General features: G+C 34.9%; 1 protein-coding gene across 1 annotated transcript in view; it reads right to left on the reverse strand.

The window, feature by feature from the left end:
- CDH9 (cadherin 9) overlaps nucleotides 1-17,093 on the reverse strand; it is a 164,308-nt gene that overhangs the window by 37,330 nt on the left and 109,885 nt on the right. The window contains exon 3 of the mRNA XM_025388463.1: nucleotides 3,757-4,051. Coding sequence (XP_025244248.1) covers nucleotides 3,757-4,051 — 295 coding nt within the window. The remainder of the gene's footprint in view (nucleotides 1-3,756; nucleotides 4,052-17,093) is intronic.

The raw sequence follows: 17,093 nt of genomic DNA on the forward strand, positions 1-17,093 counted from the left end.
CCTATTTTTTTTTTTTTTTTGTATTTTTAGTAGAGACGGGGTTTCACCGTGTTCGCCAGGATGGTCTCGATCTCCTGACCTCGTGATCCGCCCGTCTCGGCCTCCCAAAGTGCTGGAATTACAGGCTTGAGCCACCGCGCCCGGCCAGAAAATAGCATTGTAAAGAAGGGTAGGTCAATAATAAATAAAACTTATCTTATTCCATAAGACTCTATTTCTTAACAAAGCTAATACTTGTAGTCTTTAACTCTTTGATTTAAATGAAAATATCTTGTAGTATCTGAAAATAATTTGAGAATTAAATCATTGTGTATTATTTTATTTATAGATGTATTCTTAATTCTTTGATTATGCATCAGATTTAACTGTTAATATATGGGATACACAAGGCATGGCAGAGTTCCTAAATATACTTGTTAGCTTTCCTATGTAAATTGGTTTATTTGGATACATAGCAGTAAAAGAAATCGCACCCGTAATAGTTATAATTAGTCTTTTATTCTCCTTTAAATAAGATAGGAGAGTTACAATAAAAGATCAACACAAGTTTAGGAGGTAAAATACATCTACTTTTTATTTAGACATATTTATATGGTTATATATAGTGATATATGTGGTTATATATCGTTTTATATATATATATATATACACAGTTATATATAGATATGTATGTATTAAAATGCAAGGGGTTTATCCCCTTATATTCTTATTTAGATTTAATTTGAATGAGAAGGGCATTTGATTTAAAGTAATAAATAACAAAGATACTAATTTAGAGGAGTTACTCACAATGTAATAAATTAAAAGATTTCCAGACTAGATTTTGAATAATAAACATCACTATTTAACAGAGAAAAATAGTAAGGCATTAAAATTGTCCAGCTATCTCTGTGATATGGTTTGACTATGTTCTCACCCAAATATCATCTTGAATTGTAACTCCCACAATTCCCATGTGTCATGGGAGGAACCCCATTGGAGGAGACTGAATTATGGGGGCGGGTCTTTTCTGCATCTTTCTCTGGATAGTGAATGAGTCTCAAGACATCTCATGGTTTTAAAAAGAGGAGTTTCCACGCACAAGCTCTCTTTCTTTGCCTGCTGCTGTCCATGTAAGACATGATTTGCTCCTCCTTGCCTTCTGCCACAATTGTGAGGCCTCCCCAGCCATGTGGAACTGTAATTCCATTAAATCTCTTTTTCTTTCCAGTCTCGGATATGACTTTATCAGCAGCATGAAAATGGACTAATACACTCTGCATCTATTAACTTTTCTTTTTCTTTTTAAAATTAGGCTAGTAGTAAGTTGACCAAGTCAGTTTAATTATTTTGGGCTCATGTTTATTTATTTATTAAAATAGGCAATTAAACCAAGTCTGGTATTTTCTGCAAATGCATATTATATATAATATATTATACATTTATATTTAAGTAATGGAAGTACATACAAAGTTATAGGTGAACCAAAGCGGAAGCAAGTAATATAATGTTAGTATTAGTAATGAAGAATAACAATTGTCCTCTACAAATAGGATTAAAATTTATCTGTATTCTTAAATCTTTATTTTTTAGTTCCAAAAGCTGCAGCCTTAGCCATACATCTGCCTGCTACTATATTATTTGTCTCATTTCGTGGGAATTCTAGACATGTAGCGAATGCAACTGACAACGGCTCAAATCCTTGTATTTGCAACCTACATTAATTCGAAGTTATACTGCTTACACTTTAAAGCTTACGTAAATAAAATATAGATTGTCTTACAGAAAGAGATTTTGTACAATATAAACTACAAAGCATCTTTCATGCATAAACTTATATATTGTATATTTTATTATGAGTGATGGAACCAGTGAAGGATTTTAAAAAATACATATATGTATGTGTGTATATATGTGTGTGTGTGTGTGTTTATTTCAGTTCTGATATTGTTACTCAACAAATATTAATAGAACCTAGATGTATTACTATTTCAAATGAGACAAAATACATTTGAATTATGTACACACGTGACAAATAGCAATACACAGAGTAAAATATAATAGTTCATTAAGTATCAGAAAATAATGTAGGAGAAAATACAGGTTATGGGCGATTAAATATCAATAGTCTCTGATAGGGAAATATTTGCTTTTTTTCACAAAAATGGGGTATGTCTTTGAAATATTTTGCGTATTCACATTTAAAACAATTATTCTTAAATTTTCTCATATTCAAATATTTCCATTATCTTAATTATACATTTTACTTTTCTAAGTATGTGAAATCTTTCTGAGAAAGGACAAGTGAAAGTTTTGTATTGTAAAGTTTCAACATATCTGGTAAAATGATATGTACACAAGAGAAACAATAATATTTTTCAAAAGATACTAAAAAAAACAGAAATACTTTAAAATAATAATCAATAGGAAGTTGATGAGTATAATTTTACATGCACCTTAATCTCACATATAAACCCATTAAAAAACAAAACAAAACAAAACAAAAAGCATAATATGTGTCTAAATTAACCCACTGGTTGTCCTATACAAACCAATCTAGTACTTTCCATGCAACTAAGGTACTGAAAAATATAACAAGAAACATATCCACTCGTGTTTTGTATTAGAGCTTTATGATTTCACAGGACTCTTGTCTAATTTGATAAATTCTTTTGTTTGATTAGAGTGAATACCTGAAAGGGCTATTTCAGTTCTATTTAACTGTATTTTCCTCGTTAGATGAGATTTCATTGGAGGTGAGAATAAATAAGTTTTTTAAAAAATCTTGGTTCTTCCTGCTAAATGACATAGTTAACATTTTGTATTAAACATTCAGTAAAAGTGAATAAGTTTGTTTCTCCTTGTATATAAATTATTTTAGACTGAAACATATATTAGTTAAAAGAACGTCAAAATCATACACTGAAAACTGGTTTTGAAATAGTGTTCAATTAAATTGCATCAAATTTGGGAAATTGGTTGCAGATCTTATAAATTAAGTTTGTATCAGTTATTTTAGAAATATTTTTATGATGTGAATCAGTTCTCATTGTCTCACTAACAAATCTAAACCTTTTATATTAATAGAGTTAAATGTAGTCATACACAGATAAAACTTTGGACAAGTGGCATCTAAAATGGTGGGCAGCCTTAAGAAGTGAAACTTATTTTCAGTTTGCATAAGCCAATGTTCAGCAGTGGAATGTGCACAAAAATAACGTAAAAAGACTTGTAATCTTGTCATGATGCCGCCAAGTTATTTGATCTTAATTCAGTTGCTTAATCTTTCTGAATCTTGAGTTTCTAATTAACAGAATAGGGATTTAAAGTTCTATTTCTCATGCCTACCACATAAATTGGCTTTAAAGATCAAATGAGAAAACATTTCAACAGAAATATGCCAATTGCGAGCATTAATTGTTATTCAAATAATGCAAGCAAAATTGTCCAAAACTACTGATACAATTATTCTTTTGATTTCTGATAGATATACATTCCACTTGACTGCCATTTGAAAGCCAATTGAGTAGAGTTGAGGGTATTGATTGAAATAAAATGAATTAACTGCTATCGATAATAATATTTTATATGAATTACAACATAGCAGAATTAAGATATACAGAAATAAAAATAGAAGAGTTAGTTTAAGCTAAATAGTAGTTTCCAGTTATAACTCTTATTTTGAAAGAGGCCACATATCATAACCACATGTCAATAATGATTACCTGAGCAAACAAACAAATAAAAAGTAGTTTATGTGGATTAGAGTATACCTACCGACTCCAGACATTTCAGGAACACTGGCAGTGTATAAGTCTTTTGTAAATTTTGGCTCATTGTCATTGATATCATGAATTTTAATGATAAATTCTGATTCCGGTTCCACCTGCCGCCCAGTTTTTCTGTCTATAGCCTTGGCACGAAGAATGTACAGAGATTTTTCTTCTCTGTCTAGTTTCTTTGCAGCATGAATGTCTCCTGTATTTTCATCTATAACAAATAGACTGCCAGCCCCATCTCCTGTTAGTATGTACTTTAAATTTCCATCTCCTTTATCTTGGTCAGTGTGAAGCTTTAGAGAGGTAGAAAAGAAGAGTTCTGTAAATATATACATTATCATTACATAAAACATAATTTTGGCACTATCAATTTGTGTCCATATAACAGCTCTGCAATGATTATCTTAATGGTTACCTTGACTTTCACTGTAGGAGGGAGAGGGAGTTATATATTTCAGTTCTTATTATACTCAAAATTTTTAACAGTCATATTTAGACATCATAAGGGACTAGATTTCAAATAATGTGAAAATTAATATGTATCTGTTAAAACAAAGATATTTATGAATAAAATGTTACCAAGATTTAAAACTGTAGGGCATTAAAAAAATCCATTAACCTACCTCTTGAGTGTAAAATATTAATTAATGATGATTACATTTAAAATGACTAAGTTCTAAGATATGATATGAGAAATCTCTGAAATTATTTTAATGACAAGTTTAGAATAGCTACCTTAAGTTTTAACTGATTTTATTCCCCTTGAGTACAGAGTATCTTTGTAAGTGGATCCCTGAAACTGTGGATAGTACTGAACCCTGTATATATTATATTTTTTCCTGTATGTACCTTCCTATGGTAAAGTTTAATAAGTTAGGCACAATAAGAGATGAACAATAACTAATGATAAAATGGAACAATTATAACCATATACTGTAACAAAAGTTATGTGAATGGTCTATCTTTCTCTCTCAAAATAGCTTGTTGTTATTTACTGCAGGTAATCGAAATCTCAGAAAGTGAAACCATGATTAAGGGGGAACTACCGTATAACACTGTAGAAGCACAGACTCTGTATTCAGAGAGACTAATCAGAGAGAGAAAGAGATTTGTAATTACTTATTTTCTATGTGACTCTGGGAGAATACTTTTTCAACCACCATGTTCTCATGTTTAGAAAATGTTATATTTTTTGTACCTTTTAAATTTCAAGTAATATAAAACTCACAGCTTGTCCTCTGGCCATATGTACTATGTATTAGGAAAAAATAGTATTTTTTTCATAAATTGTGTTCTTTTCATTGATAAATGCCCATCTGTAAAAATAATGTCTTAATGTAGTAGACTGATGATTGAATATTTAAAACAGACCATGTACTCCTAGAAATTATGAATTGTAAAACAACCTTAAAGATTTTACAATCCTAACACGATTCTGAAATTATAAATTTTTAAAAATTAATTGAAAATAGTCATTGTTTATATCATAAAATCATGGGTACATTATAATATTTTGATATATGCTTATGTTATAAATTAAATCAAACTAATTAACAAATCCGTCACCTCACATACTTATCTTTTGGTTTTTATGGTAAGAACGTTTACAAGGATGCGGATGGAGGTGGGAGATATTGATCAAAGAATGCAAAATTTTATTTATTTAGGAGTAATAAGCTTCAGTGGTCTTTTGCCCTCCATGGTGATTATAATAAATGATAATAAACTGTATAATCAAAATTACCAAGAGAGTAAATTTTAAACTGGAGTTTTAACTAGCTTATCCCTGCTGGGTTGACTTACATCATATACTTTACAATTCCCATTTACATCCTGCCCTCACCTATTTCTTGAGCACTCCATTTTATCTTTGAATTATTTGACTATTTAAATTCTGTTTTTTAAACATAGCCAAAATTAGAGATGTTTCATGTTTTACACCTCCTTTGCAAGCTCAGCATCAAAATAATTATCACATGTAGCCTTCCTATCTCTGAAATATCTTCTCAAGACATCTGTCTTCATATCTTTTCCTTCATCTTATCTTCTCTGGACCACCAGAGCAATCTTCTAATCATGCTGCCTCCGCTCTTGCTCTACTCCAAGCAATTTTTCATACCAAAGGGGTGATTTTTCCACATCACAAATGTAGTCATATTAGAATCTAGGTTAAAAATCTTCAAGTCACAGCATTTACAAACTATAAAGCTGAAGTCATAAAAACCAGGGTTAGCGTCATGTGTATTTCAGTGTTATATTGGCCATGTGGCTTGCTTGTTTTTAAATCTATTTTATTAAAAAGTATAATTTTTTAAAATCTTTACTTTTATTGTTATTGTAATTCCTTGAATTCTATGACCTTATTTATACATCCTGGATAATCTGGCCCTGAATCCCAGAGGCATCTCTGCCTCTTTTCCCTCTTGCCATACACTCTATACATAGCAATTGTTTTGTTTTGTCTTTATGTCTCAGAAGGCCTGTCCTAGCTTTCAAGCCTGATGTTTGCATCTGTTTCCCTCCTTTCCCTTCTTTTTGTGTTTTCCTCTAAATGTTTGCCATATCTCATTTTCAATTTCCTCCTTAGGGAGGCCTTTCCAGACTCACTAGATTAGGATGGATGAGCCTGCTCTTGACTTAGATAACATACTTCATTCCCCATCATGATACTCATCACATTTGATGTAATTGTTTACCATGCCCACTAAGGTATAAAATACATAAGGGAAAGACTGATATTCTTCTATTAAATCATCCAACATATATTTCTTGAAGACCATAAATACTTCCTCTTTTTTCACACTAGCTTTTCACATAAATACAATTAGAAAAGTCAGATCATAAATAAAACTTGCCTTTTTAACATGAGTTACATCTTATAAATCTCTATGTGTTAACGATACTGTTAACAACTATCTTTTTGAAATGTTTTTTTCAAACTATTTATAATTAATATTTTTGTACCTTTATCTTTGCATTACTAGTCATCTTATTTTAAGAGGATAGAAAGAAAAAATACATAATTTGATGAAAGGAAACAAATAGCAAAAGATGAAAAAGGTGGATAAGTAGAGAATGTTATGTATTAGAAGCCCAATTATATTGCTTTTTAAACATACTATTATTTTTCAACAGTATTATTTTAGTTTTGCCTTAATGCAGGATTTTTTTGTTTGTTTTTAGAAATTTGAGAAATTAAACATGTACATACAGGACAAACTAAAAAATTTAAATAAATCTGTGATGGTTAATTTTATGTGTCAGCTTGATTGGGCCGTGGGATGCAGAGATATTCAGTGAAACAATATTCTGGGTATATTTGTGAGGATGTTTTTGGATGAAATTAATATTTGAATCAGTAGTCTAAATACAACAGATTGACCTTCTCTATATGTGTGTGTCTCATCCAATCCTTTGAAGATAGGACCCTCTCATAGATAGAGTTCTGGGGGAAAACAAACAAACAAACAAACAAACAAAAACAAACAACAAAAACAAAAAACAAAAACAAAAAACCTTGCTATTGTCAACAGGTAACTGCGTTCTCTTTGAGAGGCAGTCTTGGTCTGCTACTGAGCCTTAAACTCTGAACATTTAACTATTGTCTACCAATTTACCATGTGATCTGAGTGAGTGTACTATTACCTGACTTACCAAGTCATAAAGTTGGACATGCACTACAGAGTTCCATCATCAAATGGATGTTGTATATAGGTGACATGGCCTCAGTAGGCCTTGAAGGCACAAATAAGTTACATGAAGAAGTAGCACAAATTTCCACGGTCCCCACTCCTTCTCTCTCAGACTTCTCTCTCTCAGACTTCCTCTGTGGCCTCATAGATAATTCCCTGTGATTAGTTTTACTAAATAAAAGAAGGTTCAGGCCTGTTTTGCAGATGGTGCTGCAAAATATGCTGGTACCAACTGAATGTGGACAGCTATAGCATATAGCCCTTTTCTATAACATTTATGAATAGAAATGATGAAGGGAAACCTTGCTAGTGGCAGAATTTGAGCAATGCTCCTGGTTTTTCACTTTGCTTGGAAGGAGTAATGGCCACCTGTGCAACTGTGTACCAATTCACAGGCTGTGACTAATGGTATGGTTCTATGACTAGGACCTTGGGAAGAGCATGGTTGAAAAATTGGTGATGAGGAAATTAGGGGAAGTGGTATGTGGACAGATCAATCTGAATGGGCAAAAATGTGAACATCCTTGTTCATTTTTACCAAATGATAAACTCAACATACCAGCAGTTTAATAATGAAGTGGACAGGATAGCCTGTTCTATGAATACCAGCCAGTCTCTTTGCCCAGTCACTTCTGTCATCAGCTGGTGAGCTTATGAATAAAGTGGCTATGATGGCTGGGATGGAAGTTATGCTTGGGATTAGCAATATGAACTTCCATTCACCAAGGCCAATCTCACTACAGCCACTGCTGAATGCTGAAGCTCTCAGCCATAGAAACCAACACTGATCCTTCAATATGACACCATCCCCCAAATGATCAGCCAGCTACATCACGGCAAGATAATTACATTGGTTGACTTCCATTTTGGAAGAGATAATGTTTTGTCCTTAGTAAATACTAAATAGGCACTTACACTGGATATAGATTTGCCTTCCCTGAAGGCAATACCTCTGCCAAAACTACCATACTTGCACTTGCAGAATTTGCAGAATGCCTCCTGATATTCCAAACAGCATTGCTTCTGACAAAGGAGCTCATTTCACAGCCAAAAAAAAAAAAAAAAAAGCATAAATGGGCTCATGCTCGTGGAGTTTCTGACCCCACCATGATCTTCATCACTCTGTGGCAGCCGATTTAATAGAATGATGGAAAGGCCTATTAAAATTTAGTTTCTTTGCCAACTGGTTGGCAATACCTTGCAGAGTTGGGCCAAGGTTCCCTAGAAGGTTGTATATGCTTTGAATTAACGCCTAATATATTGTGCTGTTTTTCCTGTAGCTGGGATTCACAGGTTTAGGAATCAAGACCTAGAAATAAGAGTGACATCATGTGTTATTATCTGTAATGACCCACTAGAAAATTTTGCTTACTCTTTGCACATTCTTGTGCTCTGCCGGGTTAGAGGTCTTACCTCCAAAGATAGGAAAGCTGATACTGAAAGATACATCAACAATTTTTTTGAACTGGAAGTAAATAATGCTACCTAGACACTTTGGGCTCCTCATGCATCTAAGTCAACAGGGAAAGAAGAGAGTTACTGTGCTGGCTGCAGAGATTAAACTTGATGACTGAGGGGAAATGCAGCAGCTAGTCCACAATGGAGATAAGGAAGAGTGTGTCTGGCATACAGGGGTTCCTTCAGATCATATCTTAGTGTTCCCATACTCTGTATTTAAAGTCAATGAAAATTACAACAACCCAATCCCTTCAGGACTACTAATGATACAAATCCTTCAGGAATGAAGGGTTCAGTAACTCCACCAGATGAAAAACCATGTCCTGCTGAGGTGTTTGCTGAATGTAAACAAAATATAAAATGGATCATGTAAAAAGTACCAACTATAACCATATGACCAGTTAGAAAAATAAAGACATAATTGTGATGAATATTTCCTCCTTATTTTGTCATGAATATGTGTGTATATTTCAAATCTTTGTTCTCTTCATTCTCTTATCCCCTTATCATGTAACATAAAACATATTAACTTTACCTTAAAATATTTCATTATTAATTTATCATTATAGCATGCAACCTATGAGATACCAAGGAAGAAAGTATGCATTACTAAAGGTCTTTACCTTCTCTTCTCGGAAAGGAGTCAGTGTGTTTTTGGTTTTATGCAAAATAGTTATGTCATATTAGGTGGATTTATGACCTTCTTGCTGTCCTTCCTTCCTTCCTTCCTTCCTTTATTTATTTATTTTTTTTTGTGGGGGGACTATGTATGGTTGAAGAAGATGCATATGCATACCAAGTTGACAACTGGTATATTTGTGATAGTTAACTTTGTGTGTCCAGATAGGGCCATAGAGTGTCCAGATATCTGGTTAAACATTATTCTGGATGGGTCTGTGAGGAATAGAAGAAAGAAAAATTTGAATGGATAGACTTAGTAAAGTAGATTGCACACCTCAGTAGGGGTGACTAGTCTTTAAACAATCCTTTAAAGTCCTGAGTACAAAATAAAAAGCTGAGTAAGAGAGAATTTACTCTCTTTGCCTATCTGCAAGCCAATGTATCAATCCTCTCCTGCCTTTGGACTCAGACTCAATCTGGAACTCAATACGACATACTCTCTAGCATTTCAGTATTTTGGACTCACACTGAAACTATACCATAGTTCTCCTGTACCTTCAGCTTGCCAAATGCAGTGCTTGGAACTTTCTGGCCTCCATAATCTTGATAACCAATTCCTTTTAATAAAATTACATATGTTTTATGTGTCTCTGGAGAATCCAGGCTAATAAAATATCTGAGTTTAACATTTAAAAAAATTTGATTTGTGGCAGGGGAGTTGGAGTAAGGTGTCCAAGTACAAGCCTACAGTGATCATTCCTCACACAGGAACATCAGATTGAATAACTATCCACAATAAAAGCATCTTCATAAGAATGAAAAATCAGGTGAGTGACCACAGTACTTGATTTTACCATCATATTAATAAAAGAGGCACTGAAAAGGGTAGAAAGGACAGTCTTGAATTGACTGGACCACTCTTCTCTCATCCTCTTGCAGGAACCACATGGTGAGAAGAGAGAATCTATGTGTTGGAGAAGGTGAATGTAGTGATTATGAAACTTTGCATTGGAACTCAATGCTGCCCTGTCACAGTGGAAAACAACATTGGATAGAACTCAGCTGGCACCCATGGAGAAAGCATTTAGACTAACCCGAGCCAGAGGGGAATTGCCCATCCCAGTGGTCAGAAGTCAAATGCCAACAAGTTCTGCCACCATGGGCTACAGTGTTCTGGGGTCTAAAATAAACTTGAAAGCCAGTGTAGGCCACAAGAACTGTAATTCTTGGACAAGTCCTGGTGCTTTGCTGGGCTCAGAGCCAGTGGACTTGGGGGTGGGGGGGTGTGACCTAAAGAGACACCAACTGGGGTAGCCAAATGTGTACTTCTGCCACCTCTCTCCAAACCACCAACAGCACAACCAGCACCTCTGAGAGAGACTCTTTCCTCTGCTTGAAAATAGGAGATGAGAGGTTAAAGAGGATTTTGTCTTGCAACTTGGATTCCAGCTCGGCCACGGTAGGATAAGGCAAAGACCTGAGGCCCCCAACTTCAGGCCCTAGCTACTGCATGACATTTCCATACACACCCTGGGCCAGAAGGGAACCCACTATCCTTAAGGGAAGAATCCAATTCCAGCAGGACTCATCACCTGCTGACTAAAGGAGCCCCTGGACCCTGAATTATCAGCAGTGGTAGGCAAGAGTACTTGCTGTGGGCCTTGGATAAGACTCAGAGCTATATTGCTTTCAGATGTGACCAAGCACATTCCCAGCTGTGGTGGTCATGAGGAGAGAATCCTGCTTGAAGAAAGCAGAGGGACTTTATCTTGCAGCTGGTGGACCAGATTGACCACAGTGGGGTAGAGCACCAAAAGTAATCCTGGGATACCAATTATGGGCCTTGGCTCTTGAACAGCATTTCTAAACCTGCCTGGGAAAAGAGGGAAGCCCATTTCCCTGAAGGGAGAGACCCAGGCCTGGCAGCTGACAAAAGAGCCCTTGGACATTGAGTGAACATTGGCGGTAGCTAGGCAGTACTTGTCATGGACCTGAAGTGGTATGACTACAGGGAAAGACTCCTCTGCTTGAGGAAAGTGGGAGGAGAGAATGAGAGGGATTTTTTCATGTGGTTTGGATGACAGCTTAGCTTCAGTATAGTAGAGAACCCACATAGATTTCTAAGGTTCCTGACTTCAGGTCTTGAATCCTGGGTGACATCTCTGGGCCCACCCAGGACCAGGGGAAACTCACTGCCCTGAAAAGAAGAATATAAGCCTGGCTAGAATCACCACATGTTGACTTTAGAGCCCTCCAAACTTGAGTGAACACAGATGATAGCAAAGCAGTGGTTATTGTGGGCCTTGGGAGACAACCAGTGCAGTCCCTGTGGTGGGGGCCGCAGGGGTGCTTGTGTCACCCCTACTCCAACTGCAGGCAGCTCAGAATAGAGAGACAGACTCCGTTTGCTTGAAGAAAAGTGGGAAAAGAAAGAAAGCAAAAGCCTTTGCCTGGTAATGCAGGTAAGCCTCCCAGATCTCACTCAAGACCACCAAAGCAGTACCTCTATGAGTCTGCAAGAGCCACAGCAATAATTACTGAGCCTGGGATTCTCTTATGCAGATATGGCTTCAGTGACCAAAGACACCAAAGATTACAACACACATGTTCCTTCAAATACTTAGGAAGCCTTCCCAAGAAGGATGAGTCAAACAAGCACAGAGTGAAAAGACTACAATAAATACCAAACTCTTTAATGCCCAGACACTGATGAACATCTTCAAGTATTAAGACTAATCAGGAAAACATGACTTCATCAAATGAACTAAATAGGGCACCAGGTACTAATTCTGGAAAGACAGAGCTATGTGACCTTTCAAACAGAGGATTCATAATAGCTGTTTTTGTTAGAGTAGGCAGATAACTAGACATGAGCATGAGAGAGAGCCCCTGAGAAAAGGGAGGTCTGGAAAATCTCACATCCCAGAGACCACCTAAAACATGCATGCCGGATATAAGAGAAGATGGGAAGTACCTATGCTGAAAAGAACACCGTTAAGATGCCCAGTAATTATTCTGTAGTTAACCTGTCAGAATATAAGGAAGAGAAGAGGGCAAAGGAGAAATTCTTAAGAGATACGAAGGCACAATACGTATAGATTTGACCACTATTCAACCTTCCTGGGTTGACAGGAATGAGCAATGCAGCCATTGGGTAGAATTGGTATCCAACACCGGGCCCACACATGCACACCAAGTAATAGTCACTGAGAATCCCACCACCCGGGGATGGGAACTAGTTAGGGACTAAAGCAGAAGTGGGAAAAGTAGACAAATAAAAACATGGAGACTTAAGACAGAGGCAGAAACTTCAAGAAAATATCTGGCATCAGTGAAACCCAATGCAGAACTCTCAGGGCTGCTGCTGGCTCATTCACTTTCAATAGCCTTCTCGGCTTCATCTTCGAGTGTACTGTCTCTCTAAATAAACTCTCTGCTCTCTACTTTTCTTCAGTAAATTCTCTAATTTTGCCTAAGTGGTCTGTTTGCTGAATTCCTTCTCCCAAGTAAGTCTAAGAACCGAGGACTCCACACTCCCTGGTAACATATTGAGGAAACTCAAGAAAACACAGAGAAGGAATTCAGAATTCTATCAGATAAATTTAACAAAGAGATTAAAACAACTAAAAGGAATCAAGCAGAAATTCTGGAGCTGAAAAAATGCACACTGAAGAATGCATTAGAGTATCTTAAGAGCAGGATTGATTAAACAGAAGAAAGAATTAGGCTGAAGACAGGCTATTTGAGAAAACACAGAATAGACCACCGCCCCCCTCAAAAAAGAGAGAGAATAAAAATGAATGAAGGATGTCTACAAGATCTAGAAAACTGCCTCAAAAGGGAAAATTAAAGAGTTATTGGCCTTAAAGAGGAGAGAGAGATATGAGAGTAGAAAGTTTATTCAGAGAGATAATAACAGAGAACTTCTAAAACTTAGAGAAAAATATTAATATTCAAGGACAAAAAGTTTATAGAACACAAAGCAGATTTAACCCAAATAAGACTAACAAGGCATTTACTAATCAAACTTCCAAAGGTCAAGGACACATAAAGAAAGCATCTTGAAATTGGCAAGAGAAAATAAACAAAAAACGTACAAAGGAGCTGAAATGCACCTGGCAACAGATTTCTCACTGGAAATCTAAGAAATCTGAGGATGAGAGCGGCATGACATATTTATAGTGCTAAACAAACAAACAAACAAAAAATCACTTTTCTTCTAAAATAGTATATCCAGTAGAAATATCCTTCAGAATTGAAGGTAAAATAAAGACTTACATAGACAAACAAAAGTCAAAAGACTTCATCAACACCAGACCTAACCTACAAGAAATGCTAAAGGGAGTTACTTAATGTAAAGGAAACATGTTAATTAGCAATAAGAAATCATCTGAAGGTACAAAACACACTAGCAATAGTAAGTACCCAGAAAGACACAGAATATTATAACATATTATAACCCTGTAATTATTGTGTGTAAACTACTCGTATCTTGACTAGAAAGATTAAAAAAAAATTAAAAATAACTATAACAATGTTTTAAGACATAGAATAATAAGATATAAACAGAAAAACAGAAAGTTAAAAAACAAGCAGAAGAAGTTAAAATGTAGAGTTTTTGTTAGTTTTCTCTTTGCTTGCTTGTTTGTATTTTTATGCAATTAGTTTTGAGTGGATAATGAGGTTAAACAAATAAGAAAGAAAGGAATAAAAGAAGACAAACAACCAGAAAAAAAAAAAAACAAGACCCAACAATCTGGTTGAATGGATAAAAAAAAGAAAGATAAAACAACCTATTGTGTACAGGAAACACTACATCTATAAAATAAAGAGATGGAAAATAAGGCATGGAAAAACGTATTCTGTGCTAGTGAAAACAACAACAAAAAAGCAAGAGTAACTATATTTAGACAAAATAGATGTCAAGACAGAAATATAAGAAGACACAAAGAAAATTATTTCTTTATTATGATAAAGGGATCAATTCAGCAAGAAGATAGAACACTTGTAAATTGAGCAACCTATATATACAATCATAGAGTACTTTATACGAAGCATTTTTTTCTTTTTTTTGTCTTTGTAGCTAAAGAGGAAAACAGCTCTTAATACAATAATAGCTAGAGACGTCAACATATCACTTTCAGCAATGGAAAGATCATCTAGATGAAAAAAATCAACAAATAAACATTGGAACTTTAATCTGTACTGTAAACCAAATGGACACAATCAATATTTACAGAAGATTTTATCTAATGACTGCAGAACACATATTCTTATTTCTCATTTTCAAGGGTAGATCATGTGTTAGGCCACAAAACATGTTTTGAAAATCTAAACAATTGAAATAATATCAAGTATGTTCTTTGACCATAATGGAATAAAACTAGCAAACACATGAGGAATTTTAGAAACTATACAAACACTTCAAAATTAATCAATATGCTCCAGAATGATAAGTGGGTCAATGAATAAATTAAGAAGAAAAATAGAACAGTTCTTGAAACTAACGAAACCTACTAAAACCTACAGAATACAGAAAAGCAATAGGAAAAGGAAAGCTTGTAGCAATAAGCACTTACATCAAAAAAGTAGAAACACTTCAAAGAAGCGACCTAATAGTACATCTTAAGACACTGAAAAAGCAAGAGAAAACTAAGCCCAAAGTTAGTAAAAGAAAAAAAAATAATAAAGATCAGAACAGAAATAAATGAAATTGAAATAAGAAAAAACAATACAGAAGATCATTGAAACAGAAACATGGTTTGTTGAAAAGATTAACAAAATCAACAATCATGTATCCAGGCTAAATAAAAAAGGAAGAGAAGTAAATAATTAAAATCAAAGATAAATGACATATTACAACTGAGACCAGAGAAATTCAAAGAATCATTACAGGCTCTAAGAGCAAATATATTCCAATAAATTGGAAAACCTAGAAGAAATGAATAAATTCCCAGACACATTCAACCCACCAAGATGGGATCATGAAGAAATCCAAAACCTGAATGGATGAATAATAATGAATAATACTACAGTTGTAATAAAAAGGTGTTCCAAAAAAGAAAAGCCCAAGACCAATGACTTCACTGCTGAATTTTACCAATCTAAAAATAATTCAAACCAACTATAGTCAAACTATTTCAAAAAAATAGAGGATGAAATATATATATATATAAAAAATATATATTATATATATATACACACACACGTATACGTGTGTATATATATACACACACATACACACATATATATTTTGTTATACTTTAAGTTCTAGGGTACATGTGCACAAAGTGCAGGTTTGTTACATAGGTATACACGTGCCTTGTTGTTTTACTGCACTCATTAACTCATCATTTACATTAAGTGTTTCTCCTAATGCTATCTATTCCTTCCTCAGGCCCCCACCTCAGGTTAGTCCCCAGTGTGTGATGTTCCCTACCCTGTGTCCAAGTGTTCTCACTGTTCAATTCCCACCTATAAGTGGGAACATGCAGTGTTTGGTTTTCTGTCCTTGTGATAGTTTGCCGAGAATGATGGTTTTCAGCTTCATCCATGTCCCTGCAAAGGACATGACCTCATCTTTTTTATGGCTGCATAGTATTCCATTGTGTATATGTGCCACATTTTCTTAATCCAGTCTATCATTGATGGACATTTGGGTTGGTTCCAAGTCTTTGCTATTGTGAATAGTGCCGCAATAAACATCGTGTGTACATATGTTTTTGTAGTAGCATGATTTATAATCCTTTGGGTATATACCCAATATTGGGATGGCTAGGTCAAATGGTATTTCTAGTTCTAGATTCTTGAGGAATTGCCATACTGTCTTCCACAATGGTTGAACTAGTTTACGGTCCCACCAACAGTGTAAAAGTGTTCCTATTTCTCCACATCCTCTCCAGCATTTGTTGTGTCCTGACTTTTTAATGATCGCCATTCTAACTAGTGTAAGATGGGATCTCATTGTGGTTTTGATTTGCATTTCTCTGATGACCAGTGATGATGAGCATGTGTTCATGTGTCTGTTGGCTGCATGAATGTCTTCTTTTAAGAAGTGTCTGTTCATATCCTTTGCCCACTTTTTGACGCGGTGGTTTGTTTTTTTCTTGTAAATTTGTTTAAGTTCTTGTAGATTATGGATATTAGTCCTTTGTCAGGTGTGTAAATTGCAAACATTTTCTCCCATTCTGTAGGTTGCGTGTTCACTCTCATGGTAGTTTTTTTGCTGTGCAGAAGCTCTTTAGTTGAACTACATCCCATCTGTCTATTTTGGCTTTTGTTGTCATTGCTTTTGGTATTTTAGTTATGAAGTCCTTGCCCATGCCTATGTCCTGAATTATATTACCTAGGTGTTCTTCTAGGGTTTTTATGATTTTAGTCTAACATTTAAGTCTTTAATCCATCGTGAATTAATTTTTGTATAAAATGTAAGGAAGGGATCCAGTTTCAGCTTTCTACATATGGCTAGCCAGTTTTCCCAGCAGCATTTATTAAATAGGGAATCCTTTCCCCATTTCTTGTTTTTGTCAGATTTGCCACACGATTGTCTCAATAGATGCAGCAA

Source organism: Theropithecus gelada, chromosome 6 (genome assembly GCF_003255815.1).
Source record: "Theropithecus gelada isolate Dixy chromosome 6, Tgel_1.0, whole genome shotgun sequence".
NCBI lineage: Eukaryota > Metazoa > Chordata > Mammalia > Primates > Cercopithecidae > Theropithecus > Theropithecus gelada.